Source organism: Hypanus sabinus, chromosome 10 (genome assembly GCF_030144855.1).
Source record: "Hypanus sabinus isolate sHypSab1 chromosome 10, sHypSab1.hap1, whole genome shotgun sequence".
NCBI classification, from domain to species: Eukaryota; Metazoa; Chordata; class Chondrichthyes; order Myliobatiformes; family Dasyatidae; genus Hypanus; species Hypanus sabinus.
The window spans coordinates 44,981,025-45,003,241 of NC_082715.1; the positions used below are offsets into that span (position 1 = coordinate 44,981,025).

Consider the following 22,217-nt stretch of genomic DNA (forward strand, 5'->3'; position numbering starts at 1 on the left):
TGAGGTTAGTACCTTTGTTTGAGGAAACGGATGTTGATAGTTATTTCTTGTATTTTGAAAAGGTGGCAGTGAATCAGAAGTGGCCCAAAGAGCAATGGGTGGCATTGTTACAAAGTGTGTTAAAAGGGAAGGCACAACAGGCATATGCAGCGTTGTCCATGGAGGAGGAAGAGGCGGATAATTATGCCAAAGTAAAGGAGGCCATTCTCCGGACCTACGAATTGGTACCTGAAGCGTATAGGCAAAAGCTCAGAAATTTAAAGGGTGGAATCAGACGTATACCGAGTTTGCCTATGAGAAGGGTGTGCTCTTGGACCGTTGGTGTACAGCAGAAATAGTGGAAGAGGATTTTTGGCGTCTCAGGGAGTTAATTCTGATTGAGGAATTTAAAGGTTGTGTTTCAGATGATATCCGGATGTATTTGAATGAGAAGCCCAATAAGCCCATTTCCAAATTTGCTAGGTTCGCAGATGAATATGCCCTAACCCACAAGACAAAGTTTTCCTCGAATAAAAGTTCCCAGAGAGACCGTGGGAACGATAGAGAAAGCCCGCCGGCTGAGGCAGAGGTCCCGCCAGGAGCTAGTGGTAAGATTGAGGGGGAGAGGCAAGATGGCCAGAGATTTCCGGGCTTGACCTGTTTTAATTGTGGAAAGGGGGGACATATTGCATCTAGGTGCTTTGCTCCAAGGAAGGAGACAGGAAAAGGGAAAGCAGCAGTCCCTATAGGATGTGCCGTGGTAATCAGTAAATTGACAAGAGACCCCGGGTAGACAGAGTACAAGAAGGGTCTGAGACTTGTATGTCAAACGGAACCGTGTCTGTGAGGGAGGAAGACCCACTAGTTCCCGTGCGGATCTGGAGAGACACGGGTGCTGAACTGTCATTGGTTAGCAGTAAGATACTGGATTTTGGTCGCAAGTCAGGAAGGGTAGCTGTGAAAAGAATAGGAAAAGGGACAGAAATGGTGCCCTTGCATAGGATCATTATGAATTGTGAGCTGGTATCTGGACCAGTTGAAATGGGGGTGCGATCCGAATTCCCGAGAACTGACATGGACGTCCTTCTGGGTAATGATTTAGCCAGTGGTAAGGCTTGGTCAGCAATGAAGCTGACGAGACAGCCAGTGGAGGTCCCGCCCCTAGATTCCAAGATCTATCCCGCATGTGCGATCACTTGCAGCATGTCGAGAAAGGCAGCTGAGAACGAGAGCAGTTTAAATCTGGCCAGTATTAATTTGGCCAAGACGTTTTTACCGACCCTGTACCACGAGGGTTTAGAGGGTGGTAAAACGAAGAGTAGTAAAGTGAAAGAGAGTAAGGGAGAGGAGGTAGGCCTTTTCTTAGTGAGGAGAAAAGTTCTAGAGGCACGAAATAAAGTTGAGAAACAGACAGAGCTGTTAAAAGGTCCAGAGTTGGACATGGATGATCTGTCTGGTTTGGCAGAACTGTTTGAAGAAGTTGAAAATTCTAAAGGTGTTTCTGATAATGAAATGAGGGCAGTCCTAGATGAAAAGGGTGCCCTTACCTTGAAGAAGTCTGCTGGGTTGGCAGATGAGGTTGTTTCAGCCCGTGGGGTTGAGTTTACTCTGGAAGGGAGTTGCCCAGAGAGTAGCTGGGAGCATCAGGGGAATTTAGAATTTCAACAGGGTATGGGTATTGAAAGCCTGGAAGAGGCAAATGTCCCGTTTGAGTGTGTCCAAGATGTGGATGCATGTGGTACTGAACCTAGTAATGGAGCTCAGAAAAGGTCTGAGGTATTTGATTCAGTTGAAAAGGAATGCAGTCCTTGTGGGTCAGATGGACTTGGTTCAGTGAAGAAAGGGTTAACCTTGGTAATAGTGGGAAGTGAGAGTTCCCAGGTGTTTGTGCTCGAAGGTGTATTAAAAGTTAGTGAGGAGATAACATGAGGTGAATATTATTATTATTGAAGGAAAAGGGAAAAGTGTAGTTTCCAAATCGAATGAAGAAAATTTAAGGGCTGGACTGATGTCAGAAGCAGCAACCAGGCTACAGAGACAATGGCTTGGTACCACAAAGCCTGTGAATCAATTACAGATTGAGTTGGAAGGTAAAGAGGCCCCATATGCTATTGTTATTCCAGAGTGTGGTGTGAAACTGCAGAATTCGAAATGCTGTTTGAACAAAGAGGGCTCAATGGCATTGAGAAATAATAGCCTGAAGGGCCCTGAAGAGAAAACTAGCAACTTGCATAAAATTAAAGAATTGTGTGGAATTTCGGAAGATGATCTAAGTTTGGAACACATTGTTGATAAAATAACTCCTATGAAAGGAGCGGGCGAAAGCCTATTTCGCCGGGGTGCACAAGCTCCCCACGTGGGAATTAACCGGAAAAGAGGCGAGGGTTAATGGGACGCCATTTTTAAATAGCAGAAGCCGGTTTTAAGGGATTTCAACAAAGCATGTGAATAATAAAGACAACTCTTTAGTTTTTGTTTGCTAAAGAAAATAAGAAATAAAAATAGGTGGTTATTAAATTGGAGTTTGATGCTACAAGACTTTAGTAAGGTACAAGATGTTAAGATATTAAAGGAAGTGACAATGTAATCGGTAACTATCTAGATGCTGAATTGAATGTATAACTGTATTACTCTGTAGTGAAAAAAAACTTTTGTATTGTGTTAGATTCTAAAATCCTGTAAGACTCTGTATTACTTCATTTTTACCAATGGTAAAAACGTGTTGAAGAAAGGGGGTGTTACGCCTGTGCCCCAACTCTGAGGGGCTGAAGGGTACAAAGTAGCCCCCTCCTTTTTGAGAATTGCAGGATCGCTATTGATTTGGGTCAGGAGACCCAGGAAATGAGAGAAAGACATGCAGAATCCACAAGGGGTTTGGAATGTCCTGGCCCCTCAGTGATACAAAACCACGGGAAACGGCCATTGTCTCTTGGAGACGGAATTGTGTATTGAGCACTGTGCTATTCATCGACGCCCTCAGGGAATGACCAGAGTGGGCTGGTTGGAGGATGGCATCATTCCAACCTGATTGACGTCTGAGACCCCGTGAGTCAGGATAAAAGAGGGTTTGGGGAACAGCCCCTTCAGACGCACCAGGAGAAATGCTAGAAATCCCGTGACAGTGTTTAATAGCGACAGCCGGTGGAAGGCCCACGTGTGTCCTTTCCCATTGCCCGGGATTGAGGCCTTACCACAGAAGACGGTTTAGCTAAAGAAGAGATCACCACTGACGACATTTCGAAGGATCGACATCATAAAAAGGAAAACAGGCAAGTTCTAAAAATCCGTCTCTCTCTCCAACCAAAAGCTGCAGCCTGAATGAACTTGAGCGACTTTTATATTTCCATCGGACAATACATTATCCCCTAGACAATGATAAAGCTATTTCTTACTGATTATTATTATACCCGCGTATTTAGATTTAGTATTGACGACGTATATTATCTGTGTGTTTGCATTGATATTACTTTTGTGTATTTTTATCAATAAATACTGATAAAAATAGTACCATCAGACTTCAACGGACCCCTCTATCTTTGCTGGTAAGTGACCCAGCTACGGGGTACATAACAGTATCCTCAATATCAACTCCAGATACCATGAAATCTCATTGCATCAGGACGCAGCAAGGAAATCTCTCCCAGCTTACAACCTACATTCTTCTGTCAGTGGTTGCTTCAGTACTCAGTCATATTAAATCGCAACTGAAATACACTTAAGGTGGTGAGGAAGGGCATGGGAAAGGGCCAAGGAAGCCAAGCTGCACCTCTTCTTCCTTGGGAGACTAAAGAAATTTGGCATGTCCCCTTTGACCCTTGCCAATTTTTATTCATGCCTCATAGAGAGTGCAATATGTCTACGGTAGACACAGCCTCAATGGATCTTCACACGGCCTTAGATCACTTGGACAATACAAATACCTACATCAGGATGCTGTTTATTGTCTTATAGCTCAGCATTTAATACCATCATTCCCACAGTCCTTATCAATAAGCTAAAGAACCTGGGCCTCTGCAACTGGATCCTCGACTTTCTAACCAGAAGACCAGATTGGTAATAATATCTCCTCCTTACTGACGATCAACACTGGTGTACCTCAGGGGTGTGTGCTTAACCCACTGCTCTGCTCTCTATATACCTATGACTATGTGGCTAGGCATAGCTCAAATACTATCTATAAATTTGCTGAAAATACTACCATTGTTGGCAGAATCTCTGATGGAGACAAGAGGGCATTCAGGAGCAAGATATACGAGCTAGTTGAGTGGTATCATGGCAGCAATCATGCACTCAATGTCAGCAAGACCAAAGAGCTGATTGTGGACTTCAGGAAGGGTAAGATGAAGGAACACATCCCAATCCTCATCGAGGGATCAGAAGTGGAGAGAGTGAGCAGTTTCTGTTTCCTGGGTGTCAAGATAACTCAGCTATAAAGAAGGCAAAAGAGCAGCTATATTTCATTAGGAGTTTGAGGAGTTTTGGTTTGTCACCTAAAACACTCGAAAACTTCTACAGATGTACCTTGGAGAGAATCCAGACAGGCTGCATCAATGTCTGGTATGGTGGGGGGTGGGGTGCGGTGATGAGCTACTGCACAGGATCGAAAAACGTACAAAAAGTTGTAAAATTAGTCAGCTCGATCTTGGGCACTAGCCTCCATAGTATCAAGACATTTTCAAAGAGCAGTGCATCAGAAAGCATCCATTATTAAAGAACCCCATCAGCCAGGACATGCCCTCTTCTCAGGAAGGAGAGAGAGAATCCTGAAGGCACACATGCAACGATTCAGGAACAGCTTCTTCCCCTCTGCCATCTGATTCCTAAGTAGGCACTGAACCCATGAACACCACCTCACATTTTAAAATTATTTGTTTTTGCATGATTTTTAATTTAACTATTTAATATACATACAGGTATATATATTTACTGCAATTGATTTACTATTTTTTCTATATTATCATGTATTGGACTATACTGCTGCTGTTAAGTTAACAAACTTCACGACACATGCCAGTGGTATAAAGCCTGATTCTGATCCTATCTGTATGCACTGCTTGTGAACACATAAAACTGCAGAGAGTTTTGGACCCAGTTCAGCACATGACGGAAACCAGCCTTCTTTCCGTGCATTCTGTCTGTTTCTCTTTGTGAAGCATCCAGTATAATCAGAATCAGAATCAGAATCAGACTTTAATCACCAAGTACCTGTGCACATACAAGGAATTTACTTCCGGCAGATGTTGTCTCTCTGCTCATAACAATAACTATGATAAATATAAATGAAAATATAGATTATACATACAGGTAGTGCAATCCAAGTAATAGTTAGCCGACAGTTAACCGGCAGTTAACTGTCCAGCAAAGTGACCGCAGTAGGGAAAAAACTTCTCCAGTGCCTATTAGTCTTAGTCTGGAGAGATCTGAAGCGCCTACCAGATGGAAGCAGTTCAAACAGTCCGTGCGCAGGATGGAAGGAGTCCTTTATGATGTTCCCCGCCCTCTTCTTCAACCTGGAAGAATACAGGTCCACAATAAAGGGCAGGGAGGCCCTCACTGGGCCATCAGGGACATCTCACTGTGGTGAACTACATATACCTGTCTGGACACACCCCGTCCCCCCCGCTGACTGCTCCTGTGGCTCCTCCCACGGACCCTAGTATAAAGGCGATTGGGGACACCGCCCCGGTCTCAGTCTCCAGGATGCAATGTGGTGGTCAATTGCTGCTTGTTCTTTCTTCTAGCCAATAAAAGCCTATATCTCGCCTCACATCTCAGAGAGTTATTGATGGTGTATCACTCACCACAGCCATTCTGTTGTCTATCCCTTCACACGAGCCAGAAGATAAAAAAGCATGCACCACCAGGCTCAAGGGCGGCTTCAACACCACTGTTATAGGACTATTGAACACTCCTTAGTATGATAGGATGAACTTTTGACTTCACAATTTACCTCAGTGAGGCCTTGTACCTTTCATCTGCTGGTACTGCAGTTTCTCTGTAACAGTAACACTTTATTTTGTATTCTGTTATTGTTTTTCCTTGTACTACATCAGTAGAAAATTGTAATGAAATGATTTGTATGGAGTGCATGTAAAACAAGTTTTTCATTGTACATTGTTACATGATAATAATGAACCAAATTATTGGTCTATCTATTTACCAATGCAAATTTTCTGCAAATTGTTATTGATGTAAGTTGACATGAAAGGAGGGACATTAAGTTACAGAAAAGTACAACACAGAAATAGGCCCTTTGGCCAATTTACTCCATGCCAAACCTTTTAACCTCCCTCATCCCATTGACCTACATCCAGACTATAGCCCTCCATACCCCTGTCATCCATGTCCCTATTAAAATTTCTCTTAAAAGTTGAAATCAAGTTTGCATGCTCTACTTGGGCGGTGTCCTAAACCTTTACTATCTGTATATCCATGACTGCGTTGCCACCCACTGCTCCAAGCCGCTAATTAAATTTGCAGATGATACTACATTGATTGGCCTTATCTCAAATTATAATAAGGCAGCCTATGGTGAAGAAGTCATCACCCTGACACAGTGTCAAGAAAACAACTTCTTTCTCAATATCGCAAAACAAATGAACTGGTTGTGGACTACAGGAGGAACAGAGACAGAGACACCAATGGATCTGAGGTTGAGAGGGTGAACAGCTTTAAGTTCCTCTGTATACACATCACTGAGGACCTCACTTGGTCTGTACATACCGGCTGTGTGGTAGAAAAAAAGCCCAACACCTCTTTCACTGAAAAAGTTTGAAAATGTTTGGCATGAGTCCCTAAATCCCAAGGACTTTCTTCAGGGGAGCATCCTGATTGGCTGTATCACTGCCTGGTATGGCAACTGTACTTCCCTCAATCGCAGGACTGTGCAGAAAGTGATGTGGACAACCCAGCCCATCTATGGATGTGAACTTTTCTACCATTCAGGACATTTACAGCGACATGTGTGTAAAAATGGCCCAAAGGATCATTGGAGGTCCAACTCACCGAAGCACAAACTGTTCCAGCTGCTACCATCTGGAAAATGGTACCATAGCATTAAAGCCAGGACCAACAGGCTCCGGTCCAGCTTCTTCCACCAGGCTATCAGACTGATTAATTCACGCTGACACAATTGTATTCCTAAGCTATATTGACTGTTATATTGTATATCTTACTGAACATACTATTTATTATAAATTGGTATAAATTGCACATTGTACATTCAGACAGAGCTGTAACATAAAGATTTTTACTCTTCATGTATATGAAAGATGTAAGAAATAACGTCTATTCAATACTTGTGTTGGCAGCACTCATGGCCCTCTGAATGAAGGTGTTTCCCCTTGTGTTCTCCTTAAACCTTTCACCTCCCACCCTTAACCCATGACCTCTAGTTGTAGTCCCACCCAACCGCAGCAGAAAAAGACCGTTTGCATTTACCCAGCTATACTCCTCATTATTTTGTAATCTCCCCTCAACCTTCCTAGGAATAAAGTCCTAGCCTATTCAGTCTTTCCTTGTAATTCAGGTCCTCCAGGCCTGGCAACATCCTTGTAAATTTTCTCTGTACTCTTCGATCTTATTTTCTTCTTTTCTGTAGGCTGGTTGCCAGACCTGCACACAATACTCCAAATTAGACCTCAACAACATCTCTGATTATGATTCTAAACTTGATTCCTGATTCTGATTATACAACTTCAACATAATATCCCATCTCCTGTACTTAATACTTTGATTTAAGAAGGCTAATGTGGCAAAATGCTTTCTTTATGACCCTATCTAGTTATGCCACCACTTTCAATGAATTATGGGCCTGTATTCCCAAATCCTTTTGTTCTACCACACTCCTCAGTGCTCTAACATTCACTGTGTAAACCTACTATGGTTGGTCCTACCAAAGTCCAATATTTCACACTTGTCTGCATTAAATTCCATCTGCTATTTTTGAACCCATTTTCCAGCTAGTACAGATCCCACTGCAAACTCCAAAAGCTTTCCTCGCTGTCCACTACACTCCATGTCTTGGTGTCATTCACAAACTTGCTGATCCAGTTAACCGCATTATCATCCAGATCATTGATATAGATGACAAACAACCACAGACCCAGCACCAATCCCAACAGCACTCCACTCATCACAGAACTCCAGTCAGAGAGGCAACCATCTACTACCACTCTCTGGCTTCTCTCACAAGGCCAATGCTAATCTAATTTACTACCTCATCCTGAATGTCGAGGAACTGAACCTTCTTAACTAGCCCCCATGCGAGACCTTGTCAAGTGCCTTGCTACACTCCATGTAGACAATATCCACTGCCTTGCCTTCATCCACTTTCCTGGCAATGTCTTCAAAAAACTCTATAAGCTTGGTTTGGCGTGATCTGCCATGCACAAAGCCATGCCGACTATTGCTTATCAGTCCACGTATATCCAAAAACACATTCACCCCCATTGGAAGTTTCATGCTTCATTGTTTTACAACATTAGATCACAGTAGATTGAATTGAACACTGATCAACAGAAAAAGACTCTTCTGTGTCAGCGAAAAGTGATCTAGATGACTTAAAAATGTAAAACAGAAAATAATTGATTTCATGACTATTCACCCCCCCCCCCCAATATGACACACCAAATCATCACTGGTGCAACCAATTGGTTTTAGAAGTCCATAATTAGTTATGGAGATCTGTTTATGGGTACCAGTGAGCAGTCAAGGTGTTTCAATTGATGGTAGTAAAAATACACCTGTATCTGAATCGTCCAACTTTTGGTGAGTCAGTATCCTGACAAAAGCTTCACCATGAAGACAAAAGAATACTCCAAGCAACTCCGCAAAAAGGTTATTGAAAAACACAAGTCAGGAGATGGATACAAGAACATTTCCAAATCACTGGATATCCCTTGGAGTACAGTTAAGTCAATCACCAAGAAATGGAAAGAATATGGCACAGCTGTAAATCTGCATGCAGCAGCCCACCCTCAAAAACTGAGTGACCGTGCAAGAAGGGGACTAGTGAGGGAGGTCACCAAGAGACTTATGACAACTCTGGAGGACTTATAAGTCTTAGTGGCTGAGATGGGAGAGACTGCCCATAAAACAGCTGTTGCCTGGGTGCTTAACCGGTTTTCAGCTTTATGGGAGAATGGCAAAGAGAACACTGCTGTTGAAAATAACACACATGAAATCTCAACTAGAGTTTGCAGAAGGCATGTGGGAGACTGAAGTCAGCTGGAAGAAGATTCTATGGTCTGATGAAAGCCAAACACTGCACATCATCAAAAACACGCCAATCATCCCTGCCATGAAGCATGGCAGACGTACGAAATGGAAGTGATATGAGTAAGAGCAGTGTTGATGGTGGAGAAAGTAAAGCCACTTTCTTTGAAGAAGGAGGACATCTCCTTAACTCTGGAATGAAAAGCCTCATCCTGCGTATAGATGTGATGAGGACCGAGGAACTGAGAGAAGGGGATGACATTTTCACAAGTGACAAGGTGGAAAGAGGTATAGACCAGGTAGTTGTGAGAATCAGTGGGTTCATAAAAGATATCAGTAGGTAGTCTTCCTCCAGAGATAGAGACAGTAGGCTGAATGTCTTTTACACTTAATTTGATGCATGAGACAATGTGCTGACAAGGAAGGACCCCACCCTTCCTGCCCCCAGGTTAAGCCCCAGCTGGAGTATTACATACAGTTCTAGTTGCCCCACTATAGGAAGGATTTTGAGGTTTTGGAGTGGGCATGAAAGAGGTTTCCCAGGACATTGCCTGGTTTAGAGGCTATCATGAGAGGCTGGACAAACTTGGGCTGTTTTCTTTGGAGCGGCGGAGGCTAAGGGGAGATCTGATAGAGGTTTATAAGATAGAGCAGACAAGGAGTATCCTTTTCCCAGGGTAGAAGAGCCTAATACCCAATATGCATTGAAGGTGAGAGGGGGTAGGTTCAAAGGGGATGTGAGGGTAAACTTTTTACTCAGTGGTGGATGCTTTGAATGCTGGTGTGGTGGTAGAGGCAAAGACATCAGAGGGTTTAAGACACATTTAGATGGGAACATGAATATGAGGAAGAGATAGAGGAATAAAGACTGTGTAGGTAGGAGAAATTATTTTATGGGGTGGGGTAGGGTTTGATTTACAATTGAGCTGGTTTGGCATAACGTTGTGGTTTAATGGGCCTGTTCCTGTCTTGTCCTGTTCTGTGTTCTGACTTGAACTTGAACTTGAAGTTTCTGCAAATTAACCTATGAATTCATTCTTACAATGCAACAAGCTCCAGGAATGTTTTGGGGATTAATGATTCGCTGCATAAAATTAAAGTGTTTTTAAATGCAAGGGTGTGGAAAGTTCTTTTGTGGTCACAAGTCTGATGTCCAAAATTTAATTTAGACTATTTACTGTAACTTACTTCCTCATGCCTTTAATTTCATGAAGGTCTTAAAAGTCTGGTCAGTTCATTTAATAAGTTCTATTCCTTCTGGGATCTGGAGTGCATCTTTTGCAAAAAGATTCTTAACTAATTATTGAACAGCATCTAATCTATTGGTAAATAATCATTATGAACCAGACTGATTCTGTTTTTCCCTTATACCAGGGGTAATGAAAGAGATTGAGACATGGTAAGAGTGCTTTGGAACAAGCGGAAATAGGACACCAACCTGATCCTGCTCCAAGCCCTACCTCAGCCTGCATATAAGTATGAAGACTGGAGCAGCCTCTCACACCTGCTATCCCTACGTCGAAAAATGTCAGGAAATTTTGGAATTTGGAGATTTTAGTAGCAATTGAATAGGTTGGAGTTAAAAATAAAATTTTACTCCTCAGCTTATTTGGTACAATGGTAACATTTCAAATCACTCACAAAAAATCCAGAACAGTGGTCATATTCACAAATCACAGTAAATAGTGTGCCAAAGTGCTTTTATTGCTTGATACATATAGAAATAGCACAGGTAATAAATAGAAACCATCATACATACTTCAACACTTAAGGAATTAATCACTAAGTCTCAATCCCTATGTTTAATCAAATCTTTTGATAACTGGCCTTTTTTTTTGGTAGTTACAAATGGTTCAATCCTCAAATTGACTACTATTTCTGTTGTACAAAAAAATAATTGTATGTTTTAATCTTTGTTACCTTAGAAGTGTTCTACAGATCTCATCCTGCAGAGGGATCAGGTTGTGAATACAGCTCAATTTCACAGCCGAATTTAAATCAAGTGGATTAGCTGGAAGATACCATGAGGCACACACCACTGTTTACTTAATAAACCATTTGCTCACAATTAACAGCTTCAAAATGCATGACGTTGATAAGAAAAAAAATCAGGAAATCGTCATGCGTATTAATTTTTTTAGGAACTGGGGAGGCAGTTGAAAAAGAAACCTCTCCAACAAAGGCTATTTTATGTAAAAATTCCTCTCTTATATATCCATCTATACAGAAGGGTGCACAACTTCTTTTTTGCTTGTCACATTCAGTAAATGACTCTGTTTGTAGACCTTTCAAAGTCTCAGCATAAACTAGCTGTAGTGCTAGATTAGGAAATTACAGTATACTTACAGTAAGCAGACAAAAGGAATATCTAAAAAAATGTATCAACTTTATTTAGTTAAGTTAGATCACCAAGATAAGTGAAGTTCAGGAATTTTTAAAAAAAAACCTGCCTGTGCAAAATGGTGGTGGAGTTGGGAGGGATCATCCAAGAACTACTGCATCTTATACAAACATTGAGATCCAGCTCTTTAAAATAGATCAGGTGCTTCAATGACTAGTTATATTACAATAAACATAGTGATGACAGGAATGAAGCTGAAAAACATCAGGATAAAAAAAAAGTAACTCATAAAAATATCAACTATTCCTGCCATCCTATTTTGCTTAATTGGACAATTTGACAAGGACATAATTTTCCAATTAATCCTTCAATTGTCAAAAAAAAACTGGAGAAATTGTTAAAATTAGTATATCAATTCATATATCAGCTCTTTAAAAAGGTAATGCATTTTCTCAGTTAATCACATTTTACAACACAAAATATAAACAAATGCATAGCCAAGCTGTCTTCTCTATATTATATACCTATATAATTAGATACATATAAGCTTTCATATAGTTTGAAATCACATCAGTATCTCTTTGTCACCTTCCGTCCCTCCCATTTAGTAAATATTTTTACATTACAAAAATTTACATGTGTAGACATTTTGCAGCTTTACAATTTAGTACTGTAGATGCCCAATTTTTTTTTAATCCAAATTAAAGCCTAACTTTGTTATCCACCAGAATATAAAAACTGAAGTGAAAGTTTAACCAAGTCTTCTTGCCTGAGAAGCCAAATTGCAATATTTCCCATTAAACAAGTACATTATCTCTGCCTGTCTCAAAAATGTCAGAAAGTACAACTATCACAGAGATCAAGACTAGAATGGCAGTTTTCCGATGCATTTTGTAAGGCAGGCGAAAAGAAAGGAAAAAACATACAATTTGATCTTATGGCATAAAAGAAGAATGCAGAATTTGTAGGACTAAGTTAGGCATAGAACTCTTCTTGCTTTTGTGGCTTTTGGTAGCCTCCATTGGGTTGCTTAGATTCATCCAACGTGTAGCTTCCCTCATCCTTTTTCTTCATTCGATATACCAACGCTACTATCAGCAAAACAGCAATCATGAGTCCCACAAATCCTCCAGCAACAGCACCTTGAAGGTAAAGAGGCAAAGATGTTGTTTGTTAACTCAGAGAATTCTGTAATACTGAATGATGTTCCAAATTCTACTATCCACAGAACATATCATAATTATTAAATCCCACGCCCCAAATTTGAGCTGCTTTAGTCATAATACATGCATAATACTCATCCAATCTGTCACTACATAACCATTATCATTACTGTTTCCTGTTCAACTGACCCTCTTAATCTGAAGGCAGAAGATAGTAACAACACAAAGTAAGTTAGTTAGTGTGACTGGAAAGGTTTAAGGATAGGAATGACTGGATCCTAGAATTGTCTCTAGACTTCTGAAGCATTTTAAGAGTCAAATTGTAAGTTTGCATGGATTTGCTAAAGGAAGATCATACTTAACCAACTGATAGAGTGTTTTTGATGCAACTGAGAATGCAGTTAAGATAATGCATTGATATGGTGTGTATTGACTTCAAAAAGTTTTTGATAAGGTGACAAGTAATAGAATTATCAGCAAGGTTGAAATATATAGCATAAAAGGAACATTGATTACATGGAAACAATGTTGACTGAGTGATGAACAACAGAGTTTTGGTGAATGCCTCTTTTATCCAAATAGAGAAAAATATACCCAGAGCCCACTTTATTAGATACTTCCTGTACCTAGTAAACTTGCCACTGAATGTATGTTCTGCTGTGGTTGCCAATCCACTTCAAGGTTCAATGTGCTATGCATTCAGAGATGCTCTCCTGCATACCACTGTTGTAATGTGTGGTTACTATCGCCTTCCTGTCAGTTTGAACCAATCTGGCCATTCTCGTCTGACCTCTCTCATTAACAAGGGGTTTTCACCTAAAGAACTGCTGATAACTCGATGTTTTTCTTTTTGTTTTTCACACCATTCACTGTAAACTCTAGAGAATGTTGTACATGAAAATCCTAGAAGAACTGCAGTTCCTGAGATACTTAACCACCCTATCATTCACAGTCAAAGTCACTTACATCACATTTCTTCCTCATTGTACAAAAATACAACTGCAGATGCTGTGGATCAAAGAATACGTGCACAACACTGGAAGAACTCAGCAGGTCAGGCAGCATCCGTGAGAAAAGAGTAGCCAACGTTTCGGGCCAAGACCCTGATTCCTGATGAACGGTTTCGGTTTCAGCCTGAAACGTTGGCTACTCTTTTCTCACGGATGCTGCCTGACCTGCTGAGTTCTTCCAGCATTGTGTACGTATTCTCTCTTCCTCATTGTGATGTTTTGTCTGAACAAAGAAACCTCTTGACTATGTCTGCATGCTTTTATGCAGTGAGGTGCTGTCGCATGATTGGCTTCTTATATATTTGTATTATCAAGCAGATGTACTGGTGTACTTAATAAAGTGGCTACTGAGTCTAATTTATTGCCAGTTATTCAAACCTGAAACCAGAATTTCAGCAATACTGCTCCTTTCTGAAAAGCTGCCTTCATCAGAAGATGTTAATATACTTCTATGGGTGCTGATGAATCATGTGCAGTTTTGCAGAGGTTTCTATATTTATCTGCTACTTTTTTAAAAATTGGTTGCCATAGGAAATAAAAAGCAAATACCTGCCAATAATTCACGCCTTTCCAAAAAACTCTGAGGTGTACTGTTTTCATGCGACAGTTGCTCGTTTGGTTGATTGACTAAAATTGCTTCAACTCGATTTATTGTCTCATCAATAATTCTATCCGCTGTTCCATTGTCGAAATACTCGTTCATTGCATCTTCACTGTTCAAATCCGCTATTATCGTTGTATCCTAAATAAAGCAGTTCAGATTGCTTAAGATTTTAATTATAATCAATCTTTTGCTGAATTTATCTTTACATTGCTTTAAGAATACTTCGAGATCATGCATTTTAGTTGTTGATGCAACTATTCACATTTACACAAAATACTAAACTAGTAAAAGGTGGTTTTGCGACCAGAGTTGCTGAAGCAGTGAAAGTTTCAGGGTGTAAACTCAAAACTCAACACCATTGTATCATAAAAGAAAAATACCTTAAATGTTATATGTTTCTGTGTTAGTTGTAATATCCACATAATTAAAGTAGGCCCCATCTGCAAAACTACCAATAAGCCCAATGTGAAGTTATCTCCATTGCTAGTTAGACTTCCATGGAAGTTTTTGAATTACCTCCAAAAAGTAAAACAGATTTTTTGGATCTATAGCAATGAAAAATTTTACAAAAGAATTTTAAGTTCACAAATGAAGCAATTTCAGTTTGCTAACATATCTAAAAAGCAGTCAGCTTTTGATTACTTAACTGGCATTGATGAAAGTTGTTTGAATTTTGTGCTGATCATTATTAATCAAACTCTACGTCCTGAAGCAAAAAGGAATCTGTTTAAAGAAAGCTAAAAAAAACTGTAGAATGATCTTTCATTATACTAGCTCATTTAATCTTTGATAATGGGAAATCAGATTTGGGAAGAACATTTCAAAATGCGCATACTTTGCAATAAAATAAGCTATAATACCCAATGTATAAACTCTATCCCAATATCAAGAAGTGTATTTTCATTGGCAGACATGAGATATCACTCTACACCACTCATTTTGACAAGCTGGCTGCATTATTGAATTTGCAGCTTACTGTGACACTGGTCAGATTGAGATGTTACTTGGTTAAGACACCTTGATTGACCCTGCCAGGGGAGCATTAAATAGCCTTTGTGGCTGGGGTGGAAGGTAAAAGATGAAGGGAAATGTCCGGCTTGGTGTACCTGACTGGAGGCCAAATTTGCAGCCGAAGTAAAACATGGGGCCAATGCCTTCATCTACCTGTTGACACGCTCACTTTGGAATGAGGACTACTTTGTGTGTCAGACTGGAGGTCTACTAGTAATCAGTCAGGCAGCTTGAAAGAGTGGAAGGGTAGTGCAGATCCAAGTGGAGGAGTGCAGAGGAAATCATAAAGTAAGTTTGCTTTATGTTCTACACCTTAAATCAAAATGTTGTCAGGATGCTTTATATAGAATTGTCATCCTTCTGATCTGAATATTTTGATGCACTACTGACCAGAGAAGTATATTATCATTACTGTTATTTACAAATTAATTTAACAGTTAGCCCTTTTATGTTTTATATTAAAACATTAAATTACTTTAGAGGAATTTACAACAAACTAATTTTTTGGCTAAAGTGGCCAAAATGTTTTATTAGTTGGCTTTAATATTCCATTGTGGGATTAATTCATTTAAATAACCAAAGTAATCTACACTTCAGTTTTCTTTCAAAGCTCACCTCCTCAGTTATATTATCTTCCGTTGGTCCTGTTGTAGTTATTTCATTTGCTGCAATCACACTTGGCACCGTAAAGGATTCTCCTTTGACGACAGCAGCTGTATGGACAAGTATCCTGGGAGCAATGTTAGATCTAGTTGTATGCATTTGAGAAGCACTATGCATTTGAGTAACAGTAGCAGTAGTGTCATAGTTGGCATTAGCACCCTTTGGTAGGAAATTGTTAGTTGTGAATTCAGAAACATGCTCATCACTGTTTTTTAAAACAGTAGTGGAAGACGTAGGGGTGGTGGTCAATGTTGTGTCAGCAGTGGTGTTAAAAACCAGCACATCAGGATGTACTTGGACTGTGCTTAAATCTTTCAATACATCTTGGCTTGAGATCTCAGTTACAGGTTTTTGGCTTGAGTAGTGTGAACTGCTAGGAGCTGTTGAAGGAATTGTTTTTGTGTACTCTGCAGCAAAATAGCTATTTTCCAGCATAAAGCCATCTGCAAAAAAAAAACGAAAGAAAATAATTAGACTAAAATTTTGAAACTCATTGGTGCAAAGTTAGATTGCACTCTTCATTTAAGCTCTGCTAATGGTAAAAGGGCAAAAGGTGAGGTATTAGTTCCCTGGCCGCTAGGAAATCTTTTATTAAACATGTTGTAGTAAATGGTTACCAGGAGCACGAAGTCCAAGAGTTGCCCTATCACATGGTGTCAGTAAACATAATCATTGTTGAGTACTATGAACACCAACTCCTCAGGATTCTATCATTCAAAACAAACCTCCATCTTAATCAAAATTTTGGGCAATCAAATCTAGCTGGATCAGGATACATGTACAAAGTCCAGCTGGTGTTCATGGTGAATGGTGCCCTTTTCAGATGCTTAGCCTTGTTTCAGAGTAGAAAGTATGCATGATTAACTACGTCTCAAACTGGAAGTTGTCAGATGCCTCAGGTACCAATAAGCATCTCGTTAGCATCTTTGCAACTGTGCATTTCATTACAGGCACATAATCTTGATTATGTTCTCCAGATGCTGGTAATGGAATATACCCATGACACCAACCATGGCATCCTTGCTTGCAGATACAGCATCCAGGTGAAAACAAAGAAAGCTTAGCATAGAACATAGAAATCTACAGCACATTACAGGCCCTTCGGCCCACAATGTTGTGCTGACAATGTAACCTACTCTAGAAACTGCCTAGAATTGCCCTACTGCATCGCCCTCTATTTTTCTAAGTTCCATGCACCTATCTAAGAAACTCTTAAAAGACCCTATTGAATCTGCCTCCACCATTGCCCACAGTGCATTCTACACACCACTCTGCATGAAAATCTCACCCCTGACATCCCCTCCGTACCTACTTCCAAGCATTTTAAAACTATGCCCCCTCATGTTAGCCATTTCAGCCCTGGGAAAAAGCCCCTGCCTAACCACACAATCAATGCCCCTCATCATCTTATACACCCCATCGGGTCAACTTTCATCCTCTGTTCTCGAAGGAGAAAAAGCCAAGTTCACTATTCTTATAAGGCACGCTCTCTAATCCAGGCAACATCCTTGTAAATCTCCTCTGCACTCTATAGTATCCACATCCTTCCTGTACTGAGGTGACCCGAACTTAAAGACAAACAGAACAAACAAATTCCGTTACAGTGGATTCTGGTTGATTGGGATACATTAGGACCAGTACATTTTAGCCCATTAGCTGAAGCTTCATGGAAATAGATAAAAAGGTATATAAGAGACAAACTGAATAACAAATTATGTATTTAAATAAAATACAGAAAAAATAGAACACTACAATATTACTACTAACTCTTATAAAGCTGTGCATTAGTTTTCTATTGGTAATCTACAGAGGGATTCATCCAGTGTATGGAATAAACAAAATCAACTTGGACATCTAGTGCAGATAACAGACTGCAACAGATTGCAACCTTTAAATCATTATTTGCATTGTAACATTCCAGATGACAATGGATACCTTCAAATTCTTTGTAGTTCCTATCTTGCTGAAGTAGTGATATGGTTTTATTTTCACTCCCACCTGTTTCTGGCATCTCCAAGCCTTCAGAAACCACAGTGACCAAAACAGTTCTGAATTATCCTGCTGCTTCCTCCTCTCCATGTTTCAGTGACAAAGATCACACAAACAGATGCAACTCGTGCCATTTAAAAACTGGTCACTCTAACAGCCACACAAGTGCGGACACTGACATTAGTTGGAACCTGGTCAGCAACATTCTCCTGTCCCAATTAAACAGCATAGTGTCCTAAATAAACAAAGGGAATCATGGCAATTTTTTCAATTAGTTTTTGTTCTTTAAGAGTTGTCCCAAATAAGTGGCTGCCTCAATTATCCAATGTCCCAATTAACCAGAATCTTTTGTATTTATTTTTTTGCCTTTTCTCCTTACAGAAAGCCTCAGTACATTCCTCGTGGCTCACATAATATGCTGGTAATTTGTGGCACATTGCATTTAGGGAAAAATTCTCCTACTTGCCATGGCAACAATAGGTGCTTCTCTAGTTGGTAAAGGTGAAGGAAAGTAGGATGGTGAGACAAGCTGATTTCCTACCTGTAACAGCACAGCTCACCATGTCAGTACCTTTCTCACAGTTTGACTTGGTGAGAATTTTAAAGAGTTACCTCTGACTAAGTGTTATCAGCATCAAAATTCGAAGCAAAAAAAAACAGATAAAAATGTCTAGAAGTGATATGACACTAAAAAGAAACACTCACCACCAGAACCAGAACCAGAACCGGAACCAGAGTAAAAGGAATCATCTTCGTCATCTTCAGTATAGCTGCCAGATGCTTCCAGTTCATTGGATGATGAGCTTTTCGGCCACTCTGTAGAATGGACAGCCTAATATGGACAAGCAGAAATTTGCAATTATGAATGCAAAGAGGAAAAGAATATGTTTCCAGTTTGCACTTAAAGTTTCATATTCTTGTATTCATTCATCAATATGCAGGGAATGGAAGAATATATGAATTCTGTGCAAGCAGAAGGGATTTAGTTTATTTTGTTATCCTGTTCCCCGCACACTCTGTGGGCCAAAGGGACTGTGCTCTGTACTGTTCTCTGTTTACCTCTGCTCTTGTTTTTGATTTCAAGCATCCAAAGAACAATAAAGGAATAATTTTGATTATGATTATTAAAGTGCATAAATTGACTTGCTATAGAAAACAGCATATTCCTTTCTATTCTATTGAAAGGACTTGAATCAGTTAAACATCCTTTGAGGTTTCAGAATAAACTCATAAATGGAGTAGAATAGCTTGATCTCCTTCACAGTTCAGATGCAGACATTAAATAAACCAATTCAAACAAAGTACTGGTAATTAAAATCATGCAGCTGAGGCTTGCAATATATGTGGTTTCACTTCAAAACTAATATCTTCCTGTTGATGGCATTATTTCCCCTTCCGCCTACAAAACACATTGGAAGCAATGTTTATTGATTTCATTTTGGGGGATTTGCACAGAGGAAAGGGTCTGATATTCATTAGCCCTTAGTATGATTCTTCAGAGCAAAATTCATAACAGCTTTGAAGAGGACAATGGACAATATTTGAAGTTGGGAAGTTTTAATGAGAAAAAAGCTGATTAGGCAAACCATCTCTTTCGGAAGTAAACTAAACTGGAGTTCCACTTTTAATATGAGATGTTAGACAGTTAAAGATCTGGGCTTACTGCCCAATATAGCATCACTGTTCACCTCAGCTTCCAGCTTCTGTGGTGTCTTTATACCTGCATCTTGCTTCACCATAGAATTTAGTTATTGTACTGGGAGATTCTGCTGAATTACCAAGAACGGTGTTAAAAAAAAAATTAAACTGCTTGCTCTATGCCAGTGGTTCCCAACCTTTTTTTGGCCATGCCCCACCTAATCACCTCTAAAATCCTGATGCCCCCTGTGGTGATATATAATTCTTATTATTCAAAAATTGAACTCCTATTCACCTGGAGGAAGCCTAAAAGACCATTTAAACAAGCTTCCAAAGAACATGGCATTCATGAAAGAGAAAAATAAAAGAACCAAAGGGCTGTTAAAGTTCTGAGGAAGAAATTACTAAGAAATTGTAAAATAAAAGAACATTAAGTGATATTAAAATAATAATAGTAATAAATAAATAAAACAACGCCGATTTGTTTCTACAGCATACAAAGACAGATACACCGTTTAAAAGAGATGACGCAATGCACACACCTTCACACCACTACTGCAAAAAGCAGCATTGGCGCGACCTCGTACGAGTTTCTTACACGTTTGGACTTGTTCATTCGTTCCTTCCTACATCAGTCAATTCATTAATTATGAAAGCCATTTGATGGTTGTAATGATGGTGATACACTATATATACGGTACATACGCAATTACACATGTACATACACACAAGTATTTTTATGTATGCATACTGTATATACACATATGTATTAACTCGCACACACGCTCATACTCACACAGACTTACTAGAAAAAATTCACTGTTAATAACTCATTCTGAAATTAAAATCCCCCTTAAAAATCAAATTACCTCCCTGTGGAGTCTATGCTATATACTGTAAGTGTTAAATTCAAAAAAGAAATCGTCTGAAATGGAGAAAATATTTACCAATGCTAGATGTACTGTTTGTTAATTAATTCATCCTTTGGCACCTGGTTGTTCTGCCAAAGCCAGCATTTTTTGCCCATTCCTAATTGTCCTTGAGAAGGTGATGATAAGTCTCTGTTAATAGGCAATGCAATACTTTTTATTGAAGGTGCTCTCACGGGTGCTATCTTTAGCCAACTAGGGAAAACGGTGCTTGAAAGCTCAAACCGAGCTCAAATCAAAGCTCCATCAAGCTCAAAGCTCATGTTCTACCAAAAGCATTGACTCCTGCCTTCCTGAACACTTATAAGACGTTAGCTACCAGCAGGAGATACCTGCAAGCATGGAGAACTATCACCAATACTCTCTCATAAAGCCTTACAAATCCACTGGCATGATTAGTGAACTGACATCAGAGTCCCCTCCTGGGTCAACAACTACATCACTGAGACGACTATCTGTTTTGAGTTGCTGACCACATTATTTCATGCCCAGCAATAGAATCCTGAACCAGACATTGTACTCCAGGTTCTTTCATGACAGGTGAACAAAGAAAAAAGGGACATTCTCGCAACATCCTTGAAAATATGTAACATCCCCTCGGTCTTGTTGGAAATCCTGGCCTATGGTGGATGGAAATGAGAACCTTAAGTCCACCTCATGACCTACTTCCACTGGCGTCTGAGTCATTGGACCTACAGAACTCGGGTAAAAGCAGGTCTATCCTGACTGACTATCTGGTTAGATCAAGAAAACAGCTGGGCAAGACAGATTATAACATTGTGAAATGTGAAGTAAGAATGGAAAAACAACATTTTTGAATGGTAAGGAATTTGTTACGGTGGAAATATGGGATCAGGATACACTGCTTCAAAAAATACAGAAAGTAAACATGCAGGTACAACATGCGATCAGCAATGCAAAGGTTGCTGTCCTTTGGTATAAGGGACACAGAATTAAAAACTCTTTTTGCAATCATACAGGCCATTAAAAAGAAAGTGCTTACAATTTTGGACTACGATAAGATATGCTTCCTTCGGAATTAGATGCATTCAATTGGCTCCTGGGAGGTTGCTGTGTGAGGAGCATTTCAGTAAGATGGTTTTCTGCAACTGAGATAATTTCATAGTGATAAAAAAAATTCTGAGAGGGATTGACTACAATCCTCTCTGATTGTAGTCAATCCCTCTGAGAGGCATGGATGGAGAGTTGAGATCCCGAGAATAAGGCTCACCATCTAAGGGCCATTTCAAATGAGGAGAATACCTTCTCTCAGAGAGCATGATGCTCTGGAATGTTCCAACTCAAAGAGCTATGGATGCTCAATTGCTGATAATGTTTGAGAGTTAGACCAAAGGACAAGCAATTGAGATATTTGAGTTAGTTTGGAAAGGGAATTGGAGCAGAATCAACCAAGGTACTGTAGATGCATGAGGTTATGATGCCTACTCCAACTTCCCTTTCTCAGGTCTGAAGGAAATACGGCAACGACTCTAGCCACATTGAAACCTCACAACACAACAAGGTAACAGCTCAATTGTATATTAGACCTGTTATTTCTTCAGAAGCTCAATGAATAAGTCCAGATTTTAAAACAGTGACACTAAAAATATCCACCAAGCTGTGTCATCCATTGAAATGAACAGAGATCTTTAGAACCATAGAGAACTGCAGCAG

General features: G+C 39.8%; 1 protein-coding gene across 1 annotated transcript in view; it reads right to left on the reverse strand.

Moving 5' to 3' along the window:
* Positions 1–10,878: 10,878 nt before the first annotated feature.
* The window catches only part of LOC132400627 (syndecan-1-like), a 48,544-nt gene continuing 37,205 nt past the window's right edge, over positions 10,879–22,217 (reverse strand). Inside the window, exons 2-5 of the mRNA XM_059981786.1 lie at positions 18,682–18,808; positions 15,940–16,430; positions 14,259–14,451; positions 10,879–12,678 (exon numbers count right to left, since the gene is read on the reverse strand). Coding sequence (XP_059837769.1) covers positions 12,512–12,678; positions 14,259–14,451; positions 15,940–16,430; positions 18,682–18,808 — 978 coding nt within the window. The 3' untranslated portion in view covers positions 10,879–12,511. The remainder of the gene's footprint in view (positions 12,679–14,258; positions 14,452–15,939; positions 16,431–18,681; positions 18,809–22,217) is intronic.